This window comes from Cryptomeria japonica, chromosome 9 (genome assembly GCF_030272615.1).
Source record: "Cryptomeria japonica chromosome 9, Sugi_1.0, whole genome shotgun sequence".
NCBI classification, from domain to species: Eukaryota; Viridiplantae; Streptophyta; class Pinopsida; order Cupressales; family Cupressaceae; genus Cryptomeria; species Cryptomeria japonica.
The window spans coordinates 428,833,563-428,854,366 of NC_081413.1; the positions used below are offsets into that span (position 1 = coordinate 428,833,563).

General features: G+C 37.8%; 1 protein-coding gene across 5 annotated transcripts in view; it reads left to right on the plus strand.

The window, feature by feature from the left end:
- The first annotated feature begins 737 nt into the window (after positions 1-737).
- The window catches only part of LOC131077854 (probable E3 ubiquitin-protein ligase BAH1-like 1), a 52,569-nt gene continuing 32,502 nt past the window's right edge, over positions 738-20,804 (plus strand). The window contains exons 1-3 of one of the 5 annotated variants that reach the window (XM_058015442.2): positions 738-1,402; positions 3,081-3,130; positions 3,393-3,638. In XM_058015442.2, coding sequence (XP_057871425.1) covers positions 1,165-1,402; positions 3,081-3,130; positions 3,393-3,638 — 534 coding nt within the window. In that variant the 5' untranslated portion in view covers positions 738-1,164. Of the gene's footprint in view, positions 1,403-2,945; positions 3,191-3,392; positions 3,639-20,804 lie in introns of all 5 variants that reach the window. The other 4 variants (XM_058015441.2, XM_058015439.2, XM_058015440.2 and 1 more) reach the window with 4 other exon arrangements.

Sequence of the window (20,804 nt, forward strand, 5' to 3'; positions counted from 1 at the left end):
TTTTTCTTATGCAATTAAATACCTTCAAATTCAATGGCATGTCTCACTATATGCAAAGTTGACTAGTATTAACTAGTGAGGGAGTGAAAACTTCGAAACTTGAATTTGAATATTTGACTTTCAAGTTCATTCCTAAACATCTTGACATTAAAGTAAGTTCATCTTGAATCATCTTAATAAATAAACGATATATATGAAAATAATAATATTTATTTTGTTGTGGACATAGTTAATTTTGGGTATTTTTAATTTTCAAACTTTACATTAGATTTTGATTTTTTTAATTGTTGTCTTGGTATACAACTTAACTGTTTATAACTAAGGATCTAGCTTCTGGGTAGTAACGATGCACGCTGTGGAATTCGTTATGTCGGCAAAGATCAAAAAGTGGTCATTTAAAAGTGCGGCCCAATACATAATCACCTTTGTGCCAATAGTAGATAATTCAAAATATGCAGTAGTAGTGGACAAATGTTCCTTTTCATTATCAATTTTTTGAGCTCTTTACAATCTAGAAACGCAGGGTTGAATTGACAAAAAACTGTCCATTATTGAAACTATGTCCATTACTAAGACCCTTCCCTAAAAAACAATGTGAAATAAAAATGAAACAAAATAGAATCACAAACAAAGCACCATCACCTTTAGGCTAGTTTCCCTTTTTCTTTTTAAATTTCTTGCCTTCTTCTACCAACTTGCTTTTCTCTCACATTTTTTCTTACTCCGAAGAGCAAGCTTTTTTTGACGTAATCTGGGGCTAGTTGTCTTGTCTAAATCTTCTTAGCTTAAAAAATGACGATTTTAAAGCTGCCTAATTCTTTTATTTTTCCCCTGTAAAATACATGTAAAATACAGTTTCCATTTTATTGGTTTTTATTTGTAGTTTTATTTGTACGGGTGAAATGTCCCGCCATGACAATACTTTTTTTCCAGACGGCATTACTTCCTCGTCATAACTGCCAAATCATACGTGTAATCTGTTCTGTAACGGCGCTGATAAACACAGCGGCGCGATTTCTTTGCAACAGATATGTTCTGTGTCCAGTTTGACGTCTTTCGCGGGATTCTTCTTTTTTGCTTCAAACCAAGTATTTTCATGTGTTCAGTAAAGAATTTCTAGTGTCAAAGTCTGGTAAAAGAAAATATCTATCGTAAAATTCTGCGATGAAGTTCTGTAAGAGGTATAGAGAGTACATGCAGGGGCTCCAAGATCAACTGCCTGGAGTCTCATTTAAGAAATTCAAGAAAGTTCTCAAACAGTGCACTGTAATAGATCATAAGCAAGGCGGCAAAAGAATTGCTTCCGATGCAGCGACCAGCTCAGGAGAGCTCAATAATGACAATAATAGCAGAGACGGAGTTGGCCTGCTAATTAGGTGTCCCAATCCCACTTCTTGCCCTAGTAAGTAAGCCTTGGAAATTTTTTTAAACAGATTTAGAATTTATAGAATTTCTTTGAATATGTTATGTTTATGTTTATTGAATATAATGTCAACGGGATGCGAATGTTAAAATGCATCAACTTTTCCTTGTCTATTGACAATAGTAGCTTTCTTATAATGGTTGATTGGTTGCTGATATTATATTTCCCCTCTCTTCTTATATAATCAAAATTTCTCAAAAATTTCTTACAAAATCTAATAAATTGAGTTCTTTAAACTAAATCCTAAAAATTCTCTCTTAGAATTTGACTCTACCATTAAAAATCATCATATTTTAACCTTTATGATTTTGAAGTTTGTTTGAAATATCCAAATAACTTTTGTTTGGCAGCATGAATCTATTATTATGTTTCTAACTGTGTTGGTCTGAAAAATAAGTTTAAAAGTTTGTTTAAATCTTATCAGTAAGATGACGATGGATCCCGGAGTGTGATATGATCCGAAACATGTTTATTTTACTTACACAGTCAAATTCAGAACCTTCAAACTGATGAGTAAGATGAATTTAGATATTAAAAGTAAATTGACTTTCAAAAAGGAGAGCCCGAGGCTTAAATCTTCCGGACCTGTAAATTGGGTAAACTATTTCATCTACTGTCTTGTTAGATCGTGGTCAATGATGAAGATTACTCAACAAGGGCCGAAGAATTACCACTAAGTACTGACATCTAGGCCCAGACATAGAGACCCAATAAATACTGGTAAAGTTGAAGGTTGATTAATTTTGATAAATATTCTTATTCTCGAAAGTTTTTGTAAATTTTGATGAGATTACAGGCTGTCTTAGGGTATGATGGTGTAGTGTAAGTTTGGTAGCATTTTAGTGGCCAGTGCCGGGCAAGCTTGGGCAGCATTTAAAGATGGTTAAGACTTAAATTTACTCCCTTCAGCTTAAACTTGCGTGGGATAAGTCTGGATCACGTTCTTAATTGGCCGAGTCCTCTAATTGCAGAAAGAGTGAAAGAGTTACCTCCTAATTCCCGTGTTTAAAGCTGAAGGTTATGCTTAAAAAGGGATAATTTACCCAAAAAAAGTTATGGCTGCCTTAAAAGTTATGGTGTAGTTTACGTTTGGGTTGCATCTTAGTGACTACTGCCTTAGTGCCACTTACCTGGGCAACAGTCCTAAAAATGTTAATATGCCTTGCACTTAAATGTACCCCATTGACCTCAAACTCATGCCTGAGAAGCTTGGGTTATATTCCTAAACTTTTATTTTGTGTTTGAATACATTTTGTAATTTCGAAAGAGAATTGCAGACAAGAGATGGTTCTTGTAATTTTGTTAGCCTCTTATGTTTGATTGTTATAGCTTTTAAGGAAATTCACAACTTGTGGAACAAGGGATAGCAGTTATTCGTTCTTTTTGTTGTTAAAAGTTTATTTCTGGGTTGTATGAAGATGATTTAATTAGTGCACGTAAATTTGAGGTCTAGCATATATCTTATAATCTTTTTGTAGCTTTTTGAAAGAGAGCTCAGTAGTGAATGGCAATTTGCATGCAGTCTGTGACCAGAATTTTTTCCCATTATTGCTGGCTGAAATGGCTGCCGTGGTTTGTTACTTCAATGCACGGGCAAAGCAATTATTAGACTTGCACCTTGCCTCTGGATTTCAGAAATTTCTTAAATGGATGACAGGTAAATTTGCTGGTAAGCAGGTAGCGATGATTCAAGAGGGCAACAATTTGGTAAGCTATGCTTCCATCAACGCCCTGGCCATTCACAAAATACTTAAAAAGTATGACAAGGTCTGTTCCCATTTTCCAAACTTATGGACTAGTTTTTACCCAAGTTACCAGAATCATACATACATTAGCACCATTTCTCTGAATCTTTTCTTTTTGCCAAATCAGAGTACTTGCAGAAGTTTTATATAATTCTCATTTAATGGTTTAAAGGAAATTTTCAATTCATTGCAGATGGAAAACCTGATTTTAGTCTTCTTTGCAGATTCACTACTCAAAGCAGGGACGAGAATTCAGAACTCATGCACAGATTATGCAAATGGAGATTCTTCATTCTCCATTATTGAATGAGCTTATTGCCTTCCACACGAACTTGATGAATGACAGTAATAATCTAGCATCTGTTTCTGGGGAATGGTCACTCACCTTTGATGGTGGGAAGCCATCTTTGTCTTGTATCCTTCTTGATTCACTCAAGATCGATATTGACTTGACTTGTTCTATATGCCTGGTGAGTTTACAACTTTACAGAATCTCGAAATATTTGTTAAACTGTAATGTAAGATAATCTGTGTTTGGTAAGTGGCTATCATAAAACATACAGTTTGTTTAAATCTACATTAGCATATAATTACCAATGCATGGTACTTAAAAGAGGGGTATGAATCATGATGGAGAGGATTTCTGATGTGGGTAATTGATAGAGCACATATAGAAGGTCTAACTAAAGAGTGCCTATTCATGCAGCACAACTACAGAAATTGAAAACTCAATGCAAGAGTAGTTGAATTTAGAAGATTTGATACAAGGTGGTGCAGAAAATCAGCTTGTATATATCTATATCTATAGTTACAACATGTTCATGCACAATAGGAATGTGTTGACGTGTCTAAAGCCGCATCGCTGTAAACTCCATCCGGCCAACGCAGAATAGAATGATCTCATCGAGTATCCTATCCTCTCTTGAGATAAGGAAATCCCTAATGCTGGTTTTGTTGATCAAAGGGGACGACCTCAAGGTTTTGATTGTCAGGTCTTGACTGCGGTATTACTCAGTGGTTTGATGTGTTTTGCTGGAAACACAAAGGGGACTTACGATGAGATGAATAACTTTCGGGTGAGTTCCCTGAAATTTAACAGTCTCGCTATCGGTTGATTTCAGTTGGATTGATACTAATTCAGCTGGCTATGGGGTTTCTTGGTAAAAAAAGGGAAAAAAGAGGGATAGGGAAAAGAGATACAAAAAATCTGATTACCTAACTAAGATAACATGTTCAGGAAAACAGACAGACACCTCCAAATAACCAGATTTAACACTATCAGCTATTTAAGCACAATGTTTGTAAGAATCTAGTGCGATCTTCAGGGAAAACTAGATTTTCATGTTATTAAACATAAATTCTGAATTTTAACATTCATTCACTAATTGTTTAATAACCGAACTGAGCATATGAGAGGGTTCAGATTAACCATGCAAAGGGAATGACAATCAGTCAGTCCTTAATGGTATGAACAACGAGGATTCTATCAGATGTTTATCCTAAAAATGCTATTGAAAAATAAAAGACATAACAGAATAATTTAAATGGTGAAGAAGGAGACCATGCACTCTCAAAGAAATGAAAACAGCCTTAATTTTCCATTAATCCTATGTAAATTTTGCCAGAGCTTCAGCAACAATCCTTGAACTTCTTACAAAAATAAGGGAAAACCAATCCCTTTAAATAGAATTCCAGAAATAGATGAATGACCAAGATCTAAACTAAATAAGTGGCCCAGATTCATCTGTACAAAAAGGTACCCATACCCATAAATGGAAGGTAAATATCAGCAACCACCCAAAGGGAAGCAATAACTACCTAAAAAAGGTAATTAAAAACTATCCATAACAATTCAAAAAGTGCACATGCACAGAGTTTAAAGTTTACAGTTGACTTGGCAGTCAAATATGAACTTTTGGCCAAAAAGTGCTTTTTCAATTTTAAAAGAAAAAATGTATTTTAAGAAAGCACTTTTTCTTTTCCAGTTGTAGATTCCTTTGTGATGAATTCGACCTCGTCATGCAGGTACTCTCCCCAGATATCCCGATCGGCTGCACGCTCTACCCGAACGTAGTCCTGAAATCTCAGACATAACTCGAATAGTTCGGTCGTCGACAACATAGGAGGATTAAACATTTTGTAATGAATACCCTGTAGGAGGCTATCTAAATTCTCCAGCTCTTCTCTCCAGTATGACTTGTGATTTTCAAAACATGATATGTCTGCTTGCAGCCCAACAACAAAATCTAGATCCTCCACGGAGTAAGTGACCCTGGGATTAAGCCTGTCCTCCCACTGTGGTTGCACCTCACTATCTTCCATACTATTTTTCCAACCGGGAACCATGGATTTGAGGATCCTTTCACCAAGGTCCTTCACATTTGATAAAGTGTCATCGCACTTATCATGCATTTTATTGATATTATCCTTCATGTCGTCCTTCATGCTGAGGGTCCAATACCATTCTTTGAAGGTATTGACACTATAAGGATTTAGGATACTATCAATAGTGGGGATTTGAGAGCAGGTCCAAAATAGAGCCCTAATGAGGGGCAATGCCCTAGCAATGGCCTCATGAGTGTTATAGCATTCCTTAGCTTACACATTTTGATAATAGTGGATTCCCTATGGAGGGCCATTTCATACAGATCCTTGAAGATTTGCTCTCCTCTTTCTTTAATGCTTTGAATCCATTCTCTGACGGCCTTGGTGGTATCTCGTACTCCTTCAAATTCTGTAGTGGTCCTTTGCGCCAATGCTGTAGGGGGAATATGGGATTCGGGGGCATTATGCAATGGTCTCAGAAGGTGATCAACGTACCCCTCGGCCTGCTCAGCACGAATTCGATACATGTCTTTCTCAGCAGTTATCTCTTCGAGTTGCCTGAGCATGTTTTGCACGGAGTCCTTGAACTCCTCCCTTTCCTGTTCCTTGGTGGCTCGTCCGATTGGGACGGTTGTGATGCTATAATCAGCCAGTGTAACTTGATCTGCTGGCTTATCGACAGGCGGGGTGGCGATATGGAGGGTATGGTTCCTTTGTTCATCCTTGGTTATTCGGGAATATGCTTTAGGCTTTTTCTTCCCCTTGGACTTAGCTTCGTCTATGCGCGAGAAAATGTCCTCCAAGTCGATGGGTGGCTTGGTCGCTGCCTTTCGCTGAGCTCGAGCAACTAACCAATCTTGAGGTATAGTTTGCTCGGATGCTATGGTTAAATTCCCACTCTGCTCTTTAATGTTTTCAACTGGCTCATCGCATATTTGTAGCTGCTTTGTTACAGGAGGAGTGGAGGAAGTGTCAAGTCCCTTGCTTGCAGCTGAATTCTCTCCTACTTCACTGAACAATTGTCTGGTATCTTCATGTGATGGTTGTTCTTCAGTCCTTTCAGGCTCGCGGGTCTCATCTATCCTTTGCTCTCCTTCAACAGTGGAGTCATCCTTGGCAGTACTATGCAGTTGCAATTCATGGCGGCTCCCCTGGGTCGGTTCATGCATCTCAAGCCCCTGAGTGGACAGAATTTCTCCTTCCTCAACTGGATTCTCAGGTTCGACAGACTCAATGATCCTTACCTCTGTATTTAGCCTGTCTTGTTTAGGAGGATCATCAGCTCCGAATACGTCAACTTCGCTCTGGGAAGGCGGAGCAAGTATATAATCTAGTTCAATTACATCATCAGATGAACTGAGGTCTTTTGATGATGAAGTGAACTCTGGTCTCCTAATAGGGATCTTCTCCCTTCTTGTTCTTTTAGATGTCCGAGTCCCTCTGCTGGCTTTAGCCTTCTTCCTTTTTTCGGGCTTTTCAACCTCTTCCTTAGGTGCACTCGAGGTTCCCTCATCTTTAGAGGACTGAGAATCAAGGCTACCCATCATGTGGTAGGTGAACTGGACTCCCTCATGAATCAGCCGCTCAATCTGCTGGGGGGCTGCCATAACCGCCTCAAAATCAGTGATTGGATTTTGTGACCAATCGATGCCTGGCAAGAGATGTCTTACTGCCTCAAATTCTCGGACTTGTAAGCAATTTCCTGAATTCGTTAACTGATCCGGGACCCGATGGTATTCATAGAGCCGCATTTGCTGCACACTTAGCTTTGAATATTCGCGTCGTCGGACCTCATAGTCATCAGAGCAATTCTTCCAATAATCTTCAACTGACTCCTTTTCTTTGTAGCGCCTGCCGTAGGCTCTCTTCACCAGATTGTCGTGATCAAAGCATTTCCTTGGGAAATGTTCTTGTAGGCCATAGGAGGCTAACTCAGCAAGGGATTCTTCGACATGAGCTGGATTCTTCAAATGGACATCAAGGTTACCTAAAATCATAGGGAAGACGAATCCAGACTGCTTCTTGCTTCTGAGTAAACTGTTCGCCGGACGTGCTTGCCTTGCAACTTCCAGAAGAACTATCTTGTCGGTTGGATATCGTGGAAGTCGGAAAGGAGCACCCTCAAAGCCAGCTATTCAGATGTAGGAGAATCTTGGGAACTGGGTGAACCAGGCGCCATACCTCTGTATCCAAATGGTAGCTTGCTCTGAAAGCCTTATGTGTAGTCCTCCTTGCATCAGCCTGACTAGGCGCATTGTGAAGGCGTCATTGACACGCTCATACTGGCCAACTGCATAGGCAGAGCTGTTCTTTTCCCTCTGAGCTATGTCCTGATAGTGTAATTGTGGATAACAATTGTACACCTTCACCTGATTGGGCCCATTCCCAATTTCACCCTTCATGATTAAACCTGGCAGTGGCTGGTTTCGGGCGAACATATAGACTAGATAGGATGTCATGGTAAAGTACTTTTTCTCCTCAAGTTCGACCAACTGGGTATGGATGTTGTCACTTATTAGCTGGGCCCAGTCGAACTTGGATTTCCCAGCGAAGACCTGCTCTGTAAAGTAGAACATCCACTCTTCAAAGTAGTTAGATTGGGGGAGTCCCATAACCTTGCTGAGCAATGTGACCATATCTCTATGCTCATTGTGAAAGTCGCTTCTGGGGGTCTTTTTCCCAATTCTGATGCTTGGAGGTCTTCTCTCCTTGTACCACTCCTCATTTATCAATGTTCTGCATTTGGCAGGGTTCATATCATACGCCACTTGCGCTTCATCTATAGTTGTTGCTATGGGGTTGTTTGGGAAGGGGATGTCAAACGCGTCACCGATGGCTTCAGGAGTGAAGTCAACGAGGACCATATTCTCAAGGAGCACCAATCTGGTGTTTGGCTGGTAATGTCGGGCAGCCTCTACTACCAGCTCATAATTTTGCACTGACGGGGGAAATCCGCGATGCCACTTTCCATCATCCGCCTAGGCCTGCCATAGGCGTTAGGGGAGAAAACTCTGTCTCTGAAATCTTGAATATCAATGTGGCCCAGGTCAGTATCACCTACATTTTCCCATACGCTTTGAACCTTTGATTCCCTCAGTCCTCCTCTCTGATACTGATATTTCATCTTTTTGACTCTGTGAGGGATGTCTGATTTGGATGCTCGAGACGTTTCGGCTGCACCAGGTGTCTTTGAGGACTCTACCGCATATTTAGGCATCTATCCTGCACAACCGGATGCGGATTACGAGACGAGATAAAGGAAACAAATCGGGTTAGATAAAAGGGATACGTTAGCACACAAAGATTAATTTGAAAACCGAATTTTGAAGAAAGCACGATACTGCAGCTAAAGAGCTTGATTGATTTAGACGTGAACATTACTAAGCTCTTTGATTAAAAAATTTACTTATTCGGCTGCCGTTCAAGGACTTGGGCGATTTCGACTGCTAAATTTACACTTAGACATTTTAGGATCAATTTTCAAAAAAAAAAAAAAGGATGAGCTTTAAGATTCTCTAAGTCTGAAAATGCGTTCTTGGTTAACCCCTGGGATAGATTCCGATTTCAATTGCTTTGCCTGATGCTTTTAAATGGGAAAAGATGCGGTTTAAAGATTTAATCATTTGATCAATTTTGCAAAAACACATCTATCCAATTCTGCATGCATTTTAAACGATTCTAAGAGAGACAAAGCAAACTTACCTGGCGAAATAAATGTTGTCAATCCGCATTTTAAACGATTCTAAGAGAGACAAAGCAAACTTACTTGGCGAAATAAATGGTGTCAATCCGCACAATCTGGCCTGCAGGAATGATTTCCTTTGAAATTTGAAAATGCCCCCCTTATGCCCTATGCTTTTGAAAAGACAAATGCACAACTTGCAAATTTGGAATGGGAGGGTTTCTGCAATTTCAAATTTTAACGGTTAACTCTATGTCTCTTATTTTGCGCCCAAGTTTGGAGAAGAATACCGTTTTTAAGTCTTAGACTTAGCAACTTACCTTGGTTGGAATTCGGTGATTTTGATTCCTGCTGCAAGCTCTTACTTTGCAATTTTAGTGGTAAACTTCGGGGTTATTGCAATGTTTTGAAACTTTAACTTCTACGTTTTTCCTCCTCTATGGCGTCTTGGGCGTTTTTGTTCTTCAACAAACTATTTAACCTCCGTTTTACCTATAGCGTTGAAAATGGGTTTAAGATCTTTGAAAACCCTCAAACTCAGCAATTTTGCTAAACTTCGGGATTCTAGACAGGTTTGCAAACTTTAAAATTTCAACACTTACCCCCTTTATGGCGAATTTTGGAGAATGAGGGAGGTTTGCAAATTATGAACTTCACAATTTCCTTTTTGCGCGATGAGAATGGGTTTGTGGCGTTGCAAGGATTATAAACTTTGCGCGAACTTAACCTTACGCGAACTTTAGTGAATGAGGGAAATTTTGGTGACACTGCGTTTTATGCAAATGATATAAACTTCGCGACTTTCTGTTGCATGCGAATTTCGGGGTTTGAGGGGGTTTTTCAAACTTCAGACTCTTGTAACCTCACCTTAGTCACCGAACTTTGGCGATTCTATGCTTTGCAAACTATATAAACTTCGCACCCCCGACTTAGCTCGCGACTTCGGCATTTTGGAGGGTCCTTTTAAATTTTAACTTTGCGATTTTGCCTCAGTGGCCGAACTTTGGCAAAATAGAACATTCGGCAAGTTTTTAAACTTTTACAACTTACCAAAAATCGCGATTTGGGGGTCTTTTTCAAACTTCGGCGCTTTTAAGCTATTTGCAAACTTTATATCGCGATTTACCCTTGGAATGTAAATTTCGGGGTTTTGAAGAGGTTTGCAAAGTTTTAAAAAAAATCGCGATTTTCCCTTTTGGCTCAAACTTCGGCGATTTGACATGATTTGAAAACTTTTTAACTTTTGCAATTTAACCTCCATAGTGCGATTTTCGGTGATTGGGTTGCTTTTGAAAACTTTGTCGAAAATCGCGATTTCCTCTTGGAATGCGATTTTCGGCGTTTGGAGGAGGTTTGCAAAGTTTGGAGATTTAGAGTATTTTGGAAATTCTTTAAAAATATTTGTCATTTTTGCCTTAGACAGCGAACTTCGGAGTTTTTGGGGTTTTCGCAAACTTTAACGTTTCGCACTTTAAGCCTTCTAATGCAAATTTCGGGATTATGGGAGGTCTTGAAAACTTAAAAAAATCTTTGCAATTTACCCTTGATTGGCGAAAATCGGGATTTTCACCCATTTTGCAAACTTTTAAAAACTCTTGTAATTTTCCCCCTTAGTGCGAATTTCGGGATTTTGGGAGGTTTTGTCAACTTTTGACACTTTAACAATTTTTTCTCCCCTCTATATCCTTTGGCGAAAATCGGCACTTTGGGTCCTTCTGCGACCTTTAGACATTTCATCTTTTGGGGGATTTTGCAAGCTTTTGCCATTCCTTACCTAACTTAGGCGATCTTACAAGTTTAAACGATCCTCTTGGAATTTTAACGCCCAAACGTTAAACTTATCTTGCGGATTCCCGGGCTTCCGCCCATGACATCATCATCTCTTGGACTGATTATGGGCCTACTCAAAAGGGACGCGAGACACCCTGCGCAGAACTCAACAGGGCGAAGGCGAAAAGACCAAAAAAGAGGGGGACCCTATCGGCGACAGGGAGCATGTGCAACGCACAACAGAATGTTAACAACAATACATGCCAAGATTCATACTCTTCTTTGTTGTCTGATCTTCAATCTGTTTTATCCATCCTCCTTGCTGATTTTCATCAGTTGAATTGTCCACCTTTTATAGGGGTTCTGCAATATAACAATAAGATGCCAAGCACAAATGTGCTATTATGGTTAATAATCTTTCCTAGGATTGGTCCCAGTTAGGGACCTTACAAATTGGTGCGAAATCCAAATTCATAAGTGCACAGTCTAAATGAGGCCTCCTTTAATAAAAGAACATGCCATGGCTTACAAAATACAAAATTGGACAAATGGACATTGTTCCAGGTCCTATTACAATAATTATATTTCAGTTTGGAGGCTTCAACAGTGATATGCAGCACTGCATAAGATGATGACTGCCTGTACTCTGTGTGAGTACCCAGAGGTCTGAGGTAAGAAAATGAATCTCCAGTAAGAATAAAATACCTGTGACAAAGGAAGAAAATTTGCAGAAGCTAAGCAAACATTAATGAAATAGTTTTGGGTGATGCAGGATTGCACAACCCCTGAGATGCTCCTACATTGGAAATGGTAAAGTGAAATTATGTCTGGGGAAATACGAGTAGCCATGGCTTTGGAGCACATTAATCAAATGGTGAAATATCTGATCCAGAATTCTTCATTGCACTTCTTCCCTGTTTGAACCTTGCTTTTGGGAGGTCATCCTTGCCTATTGGAAGATCACTACATCAAGGAGATGTGGCCTCATATCAGTGCTGATTTGTCAATATCCAATTGGTCCAGATGATTATTCTCAACCTGAGTTGGGAATCCAACAGAAGAGGGATTCATCCAGGGCAGTGCATTCTAGGTACGTGTTAGAGGGCTCCACAATTGGGAGAGCACTTGAGCATTCGGTTGAGGGGGAGGGATTTTAGGCAATCAATCTTCAGAGAGCTCTTAGTCTTAGGCAGTCAATATTCAGATCAGGTAAGTAGTCCCAGTAAAAATCAAGGACTCTTGGGATGAAAGCATGGATAAATCTATGAATCAGGGATGGATTTGAAAATATACAGTTTTGGAAGCTCTTTCCATGTTATTAGTAGATTACTTGGAAGACTGTAGTCTCTATAGTAGTACTTCAGAAAGAAAGTTGAGAAATATAGATATAACAATAGCCAAAGTAGATATCGGAGGAAAATTTCTTCTAAAAGGACCTTAAAATGTGTCACATCCCACATGTCAACCACTTCCATGGTGGATTACTGTGGAGGAAAACAAACAAAGAAATAAAATTAAAATGTCATTCAAAGAGGATGACAAAAAACCTCGTGTGCAGGAGAAAAAAGTATGAGTGTTCAGGATGACTTGCAAGTGCATTTAAAAGGGTTATGGTGCCAAGAAAAGGGACTGCAACACCATTATAAGGAATGGTGTCCCCTCTCCACATTTATTGAGTGTAGGAAGGGACGAGGGGAAGGCAGGATACACAGGAAATGGATTCATTGAAAAGGCTCAAGAAACTTTGAAGCAAATGCAGTTGGCAGTTGTAAATGTTAGATTCCACAACCTTTGATTGTGTCCTCCTTTCCTATGCCACAATGAGAACTTGCGAATAGGTTATGAGCGTCCATTAAAGCATAAAGGATAGAGGTCCGCACAGCACAAACGATGGGGAGTCACTGCTCACATTTTGATTATATGTTTCTTTGTGACTATCTTCATGAATGTGTCGACATTTATAAAAATCTCATTGCCAAGCTAGGTCAAACAACCAAACGAGGAAAAGTTTGTTTCAAGTATTTGTGGAGAGAAAGGGGATGACTAAAAAATAGTTGAGCATTTGAGAGATCTAGAATGGGGGTAATCAAAGGTTAGAGCTTTACCCACATGGACCATGGAATCTATTATGATAAAAAAGAAAGAAATATTTGATTACAGCAATGGAAAGATAGGATTCTTGATATTGATTGGTGTTTTCTGATTTGGCTAATAATGGAAAACCTGTCATAGCATCTATGTGGGTAGTCATTGTCGACATCTTTTTCACCTAGTACTTTGCATCTATTCATGTAAGGAGTCCTCTACAACTTGTTCAATGATATAACGCCATAAGCATCAAAAGACCAAGTGGAAGGAGCAAATGGAGTTTGGGATCATGGTGCTAGGTGTATAGATTCTCTTGGCCAAGTTGAAATAATTAAAACTGCTCAATACAGCTGGATAATCTGAACAATAATTTTAGTTGATGACATATGTAAGACAAGCTTCCTACCTTGAGTTTTGTGATATTACTACTACATGTGTTATAATCGAGTAGTTGTGGCTTTGAAAAAGAGTTACTATTCATCAAAAGCCAATGCTTCAATCTCCTCCATTGAGATAAGCTCATGATGTTGCCAAAGCAACATTGCAAGGATACATGTCCCCAATCCCCTAGGATGCGTCCCAAAGACTAGGATGCATCTCCCATCTCGGAAACCCCAAGGGAGGTGTTTTAGGGTTTGGGAGACATCGACAGGAGATGGGAGGACATCTCCACGTGTTTTTGGCCCAAAAAATTAGAAAGAAAAAAGAAAACTAAAATGCAAATGTTGTAAAAGCAAAAAAAATGCATTGGCAGGGTCAAAAAATATGATGGGAGTGTGTGAATACATCGCACAAAGGTGTTTTCTGTTAAGGATGTAGCCTCATTCGGATTGAAGCAAGCAATATATCATATATATATATATATATATCATACATCACATACATATAGATATATTGATTGATAGTAACATTAACATATTACCGATTGCTTATGGCAGATCAATCACTGTCATCGTTGCATTATCCGATGACTGTCGAAGTCGAAGTATTATTGTTAAACTTGATAGTATTGAGCACCGTAAATGTTTTGATGCATAACTAATAACTAATGAACAGTGACTAATGCATGCGAAGAGTTATGTTTACGTAGGGTCATGACTCTACGTGGCATAAGCCACGTAGAAGTCATGCTCCTATGTAGACATGACCTTTCACCATTATACATATACAATGATATCGACACTTTCTGTGGATGATATCAATAACAGTGGAAATTTCATGATACAACAAGCGGTCGATAATATTCATCAAATATTACTTGACAGAATCATATATATATATATATATATTAGTGGTCAATATATTCATATCAGCGATCTCATTGAAAGTTTGTTCTTACTATATAGTATTAGACTATTGTTTTCTCTATCACTGATCTAAATTCCTTAACATGGTATCAGAGCCAGGTTGGTAGAGAAATAAATAAAAGATAGGGACATTTTTTAATTAAAATTCAGACTTGCATTCAGAATCAAAGGAAGAACAATCATGGTGAACAGTGTTAGAGTGGAGGATAGACTCAAAGGCGCATCCAACTTTGTCTCATGGAGAATTCGAATAATAGCAATTCTTCAAGAACTTGAACTAGATGCATACATAGAAGAAGATACAAAGATGCCCGAAGACGAACCAGAGAGAACAACCTGGAAAAGACACAACAACAAGGCTAAGAAAATAATAATTGATGCCGTTAAAGATCACATTCTTCCAACCATATCAAAACTAACTACAGCTTATGATATGTAAGACAATTCAAAATACATATGAAATAAATAATGCAAGTAGATTGCTCACTTTAAAACAACAATTAATGCATATCTACATGAACAAAGGAGAAACAATCACATCCTATTTCATGAGGATTTCAGAGTTGAAAGACCAATTGTCAACTATTGGAAATAATGTAGATGATATGGAGCTATCTCTAATAGCACTTGAGGGATTACCATCCAGTTGGGAATCCTTTATTCAAGGCATTAGTGCTCGACCGACACTACCAAAATTCGATCAACTCAAGAACGATTGCACTCAAGAAGAATCTCGACTAATTACAAGAGGGATGGGTCCAAACAAAGAGGGAGAAATTCAAGCACTACATGCTAACACAAGCAACAAGGGGAAGAAAAGGAAGTTCAAATGGAAGAGAGGAAATAATCACAAAAACAAAGACTTCTCCAAGATTCAATGCTACAGGTGTGATAAATTTGGACACACTCACAGGTTCTGCCCGGAAAGAAGGAAAGCCCAAGCAACCATAGCTGAAGTCAAGGAAGTAGAGAATCCTCTATTCTTCTTAGCCTTGTCAAGCGAACTAAACTCAAACAAACATATGTGGATAATCGATAGTGGAGCATCACGACACATAACCGGATTTAGAGATCAATTCGAAACCTTTGAAGGGCACTCAACTGAAGAAGTTACAATAAGAGATAATTCTACCTAGCCAGTGAAAGGAATTGGGACCTACTCAATTCAATTAAGAACAAGAGTTACATTACAATTGAAAGATGTTATTTTTGTACTGGGTATCAAAAGGAATTTGGTCTCTATTTCAGGGCTAGCTGATCAAGGATATCGTGTCACCTTCCATGAAGATAAAGTTCTACTTTGGCCTAAAAATTCTAACATAAAGAATGCTATTCTTATAGGATCTAGAGATGGTAGTTATTTATAAACTATGTAATACTCAAAAACAAGCACTAAATCATGAAGTATCAAATTCTAATGAAATTTGGCATAGAAGATTAGGACATCTTCGATTTAGTGCCCTACCTTCTATAGGAAAGATCACCACAGGATTACCCAATCTAAAATCTGATCATGTTGGAACTTGTAAAGGATGTGCTCTAGGGAAGAACTCAAAAGGGTCCTTTCCCTCAAGTGAACACAAATCAAAAGTTGTACTAGAACTTGTCCACATTGATTTGTGTGGTCCAATGTCATTACTATCACTAGGGGTATTTTTGTATTACGTGATGTTTGTTGATGACTACTCTAGGAAAACTTGGATCTATTTCATAAAACTCAAAGAATCAAATGAAGTGTTATTGAAATTCAAAGAATTTAAAGCCTTAGTGGAAAATCAAACTGGGAAAAAAATAAAGACTCTAAGATCAGATAATGGGGGTGAATATATCTCTAAAATTTTTAAAGAATTCTGCATTTCTGTTGGGATTAAGAGGGAGTGTACAATACCTTATAATCCTCAACAGAATGGAGTCGCAGAAAGGAAAAACAGAACCATCATCAAAGCCGCTAAAGCCATGATGCATGATCAAAATCTACATATCTCATTCTGGGCTGAAGCCTCAAATACAACTGTGTGCATTCAAAACAGATGCCCTCATTAAATCCTAGAGAATATAACACCTGAAGAAGCCTTTACAGGGAATAAACCAGATTTAAGCCATCTAAGAATCTTTGGTTGCCACGTGTATATTCACGTTCCTAAAGAAAAGAGGACCAAACTAGAACCCTCCGGGAAGAAAGGCATATTTGTTGGTTACAGTGAAACCACTAAAGGATACAGAGTCTATATTCTAGGACGAAGATCTATTGAAATCAGTAGAAATGTCAAATTTGAAGAAGATGCTGCTTATAAACTCTCTCTAAGTGCAGAAGATGATCAAACCACAGAATTAGATGAAAATCTTACAATTGAGAATCAGAGGGAGAATAGCATAGAAGATCATGAACTTCAATCATCTAATTTTGAGAATGCTGAAAATCCTAACAAGAAAAAACCACTATGGGCAAGAAAGATGATTGAAGAAAATAATGTGGAACCTGATGAAATCTTCAGAGAGAATAAGAAAACAAGAAGTCAATCATGCTATGTTGCACTCATGACCGAGCTTACAAAATTTGAACCATCAAATGTTGAAGAGGCTTTAACATGTCAAGCTTGGAAAGATGCAATGATTGAGGAATACCAATCTATCTTAAAAAATGATGTCTGGGACATTGTACCTAGACCAAAAGACAAATCAGTTGTCTCTTCAAAGTGGTTATTCAAAATCAAATATGCACCAGATGGTAGTATTGAAAAACACAAAACTAGATTCGTTGCCAGTGGGTTTTCGCTAAAGGCTGGAATTGATTACGGAGAGACATTTGCTCCAGTTGCCCGATATACTTCTGTAAGAACCATTATTGCCATTGCAGCGTCTAAAGGGTGGAAGTTACATCAAATGGACGCAAAGACCGCATTTTTGAATGGTGTTATTGAGGAAGAAGTATATATAGTAATAGAACAACTTGAAGGCTTTGCTGCACATGATAGAAACCTCTATGTGTGTAGACTGAAAAAAGCTCTCTACGGCCTTAAGCAAGCTCCCAGGGCATGGAGAAGATCATCTTATTGCAAAATGCAAACAAGGTCTTGTGTCTGAATTCGATGTGAAGGATCTAGGTCTTTTGCACTATTTTCTGGGTCTAGAAGTGTGGCAAAAAGAGAATTATATTTTCCTAAATCAAGGAAAATACACCACTGATATCTTGACCAAATTTGGTATGATGGATTGTAAACCTCTATCCACTCCAATGGAAACAAATCTTCATAAGCTCAAAAGTGAAGCAGTAGATTCAGAACCTACAGATCCTACATACTATAGACAAATTATTGGATCTCTTATGTACCTGGTAAACACTCGCCCTGATATTTGTTACGCTACTAATGTGTTAAGTCATTTCATGTTCGAACCCAAGAAGATTCACCTAATGGCTGCTAAGCATATTCTGAGATACTTGCATGGTACTATTGGACTTGGCCTAAAGTATGAAAATGTTGAGATACAACTCCAAGGGTATTTTGATTCCGACTGGGCAGGCAGTTCCATTGATCATAAAAGTACAACGGGGTTTTGTTTTAGTCTTGGATCGGCTATGATATCCTAGTTTAGCAGAAAACAGTCAGCAGTTGCTCAGAGTTCCACTGAAGCCGAATATATGGCTGCCTCCATGGGAGCTCGTGAAGTAGTGTTGTTAAGGAAATTGCTAGTTGGACTATTTGGGAAGCCCCTGAACCCCACTGTGATTCACTGTGATAATCAAAGCTGCATTAAACTTTTTGTAAATCCAATTTTTCATAATCGATCCAAACGTATAGAAATCCCTTACCATTACATAAGAGATATGGTAGACAGAGATGTTATCAAATTGACTTACATCAGCACTGAAGAGCAAAGTGCCGACATATTCACCAAACCTCTTGCAAAGTTGAAAGTGGAGTACTTTAGAGGTAAACTTGGTATGACTAAATTATAATTGAAATTTCTGATATTGAATCTTAGTCATATGTAATTTGATATATTCATGAATATCTTGGATGCAATATTGCATGTATGTGTTATGTCATGAAAGGTGACGATCTTTCATGTGATGTATGTGTAAGATCGCTATTGTAAGGTGACGACCTCCACAATAGCCCGATCTGTTATCAAGATTGACTACATTAAGTTGTTGTCCCAGAATGTGCCAGAAATCTTGATACTAAATTTGTTATGTTGAGTTATTGATTTGTTGTCATTAAGTGTTGTTCTGAAATGTGTCGGAAATTATGATAACAATCATATCATGATTGACTACATTAGTTTTCTGTCCCGGAATGTGCCAGATGTGATGATACAAAATTTATTGCACCTGTGATAATGACAATTTTACAGTTGTCACTAGGATCAAGGTTGTTATCTGATAAGACTTCATGTAGTTGTTGTCCCAGAGTGCTGGATGTCAGATAATCCATATCTCCTTGAGATATGCAGTATCTCACTGGTAAGCTTTACTGGGTGAATGTATATGCTCATGCCAAATGAATATATATCTAGAATGTTGTTCCTTAAACTTAATTATGAAATTCAATCCTCTTTTGCTAAGAGGGAGTGTTAAGGATGTAGCCTCATTCGGATTGAAGCAAGCAATATATCATATATATATATATATATATATACATCACATACATATAGATATATTGATTGATAGTAACATTAACATATTATTGATTGCTTACGGCAGATCAATGACTATCATCGTTGCATTATCCGATGACTGTCGAAGTCGAAGTATTATTGTTAAACCCGATAGTATTGAGCACCGTAAATGTTTTGATGCATAACTAATAACTAATGAACGGTGACTAATGCATGTGAAGAGTTATGTTTACGTAGGGTCATGACTCTACGTGGCATAAGCCACGTAGAAGTCATGCCCCTACATAGACATGACCTTTCACCGTTATACATATACAACGATATTGACACTTGCTGTGAATGATATCAATAACAGTGGCAATTTCATGATACAGCAAGCAGTCGATAATATTCATCAAATATTATTTGACAGAATCATATATATATATCAGTGGTCAATATATTGATATCAACGATCTCATTGAAAGTCTGTTCTTACTATATAGTATTAGACTATTGTTTTCTCTATCACTAATCTAAATTCCTTAACATTTTCTAGAGTTTTTTGCTACGATGCCACAGGAGAAAGGGACGACATACATTGAAGGTGTTTTCCAAGGTTTTTCGAGGGTTTGTTTGCCACGACACTGTGGGAAAAAGGGTATTTGATGCCATTTGTATAATATTTTTTAAATTATCATGCCAAGGATCTTCAAGTTAGTATTATGAAAAGCAAACTGGAACAATATGCACAAGAGGCTTTCATGTCTTTTATTTGTATAGATATTTGCTATCAAAAATTCTAAATCAACGTCGATCTGAAAAATGGAAATTGTATGCAAAAATAAGGGGGAACTTGATGAAGACAAGAAAATATTAAAGCCTCTTTCAATAAAAGAAACACAGTCTACTTCTTCTTAAAATACAGTTCGTGTTTGTATTAAAATTTAAACTATTTTAAATTATTAATATATATTATAATATTACAACTATTATAAATTAAATAACAAACTACACATTTTACAATATCGTGAGCTTCTTGAAAATCTCAAATGACAGTTTATTAGAGGATTAGAATGTTTGTTAGACTAGAAATAAGCACTTAAGAACAAAGAAAGTTTGCAACACAACACAATTTTTTTATCCTAGAAATTGACTAGGTGGGGTTGTTAGCTGCAATTGGTTGCTTTCCTGATGGTTTATACTTATAATTTATAAATTATTTTAGTTGAGATCTCAGATTTAAAAAAACCACAAAATTAGCCATAAAAAGATGATAGACAGAACTAGACAATCAAGATAAATATGATGAAATATTTTGAATTCAAATGTTGTATCTTGCTGCCAATTTGCCAAACCTAATATTTTTAAATTTTTTGTTCAGATTCAAAATGTCAAATGGGGGAAAACAAGGGTTGTACCCCTTGTGGAAGTATGTTGATTGTATTTTGGGACAAAAAGGTACAAGTGGAAATGCCACAATCAAATGTAAGCTTTGTCCAATGGCATGACAAGGTACTTACACAAGGGTGAAGGCTCATTTCCTTCACATACTTGGGAAAGGTGTTGATCCTTGTCCAAATGAAGGAGAACAACATGATGCTCTGAGGGATCAAGAAAGGGTTGATGGGAAAGTTGCTAATTAGAGCTCATGCTTCAACACTAGGGGCAACTACTGTAGCTCAAAGTCAAAATAGAGAGTTAGAGGTGGATGTGTCTTTTAGAGATGTAGCAGTAGAATATGCTTGTAAGAGACCACACATTGGTATCTCAAACCCCATTGGAAGATTGTTTGTGTGCAAGGTCTAGAATCAGTTGATTCAGTGATTGCACGATTCTTTTATGCAAATGTAATACCATTTAAT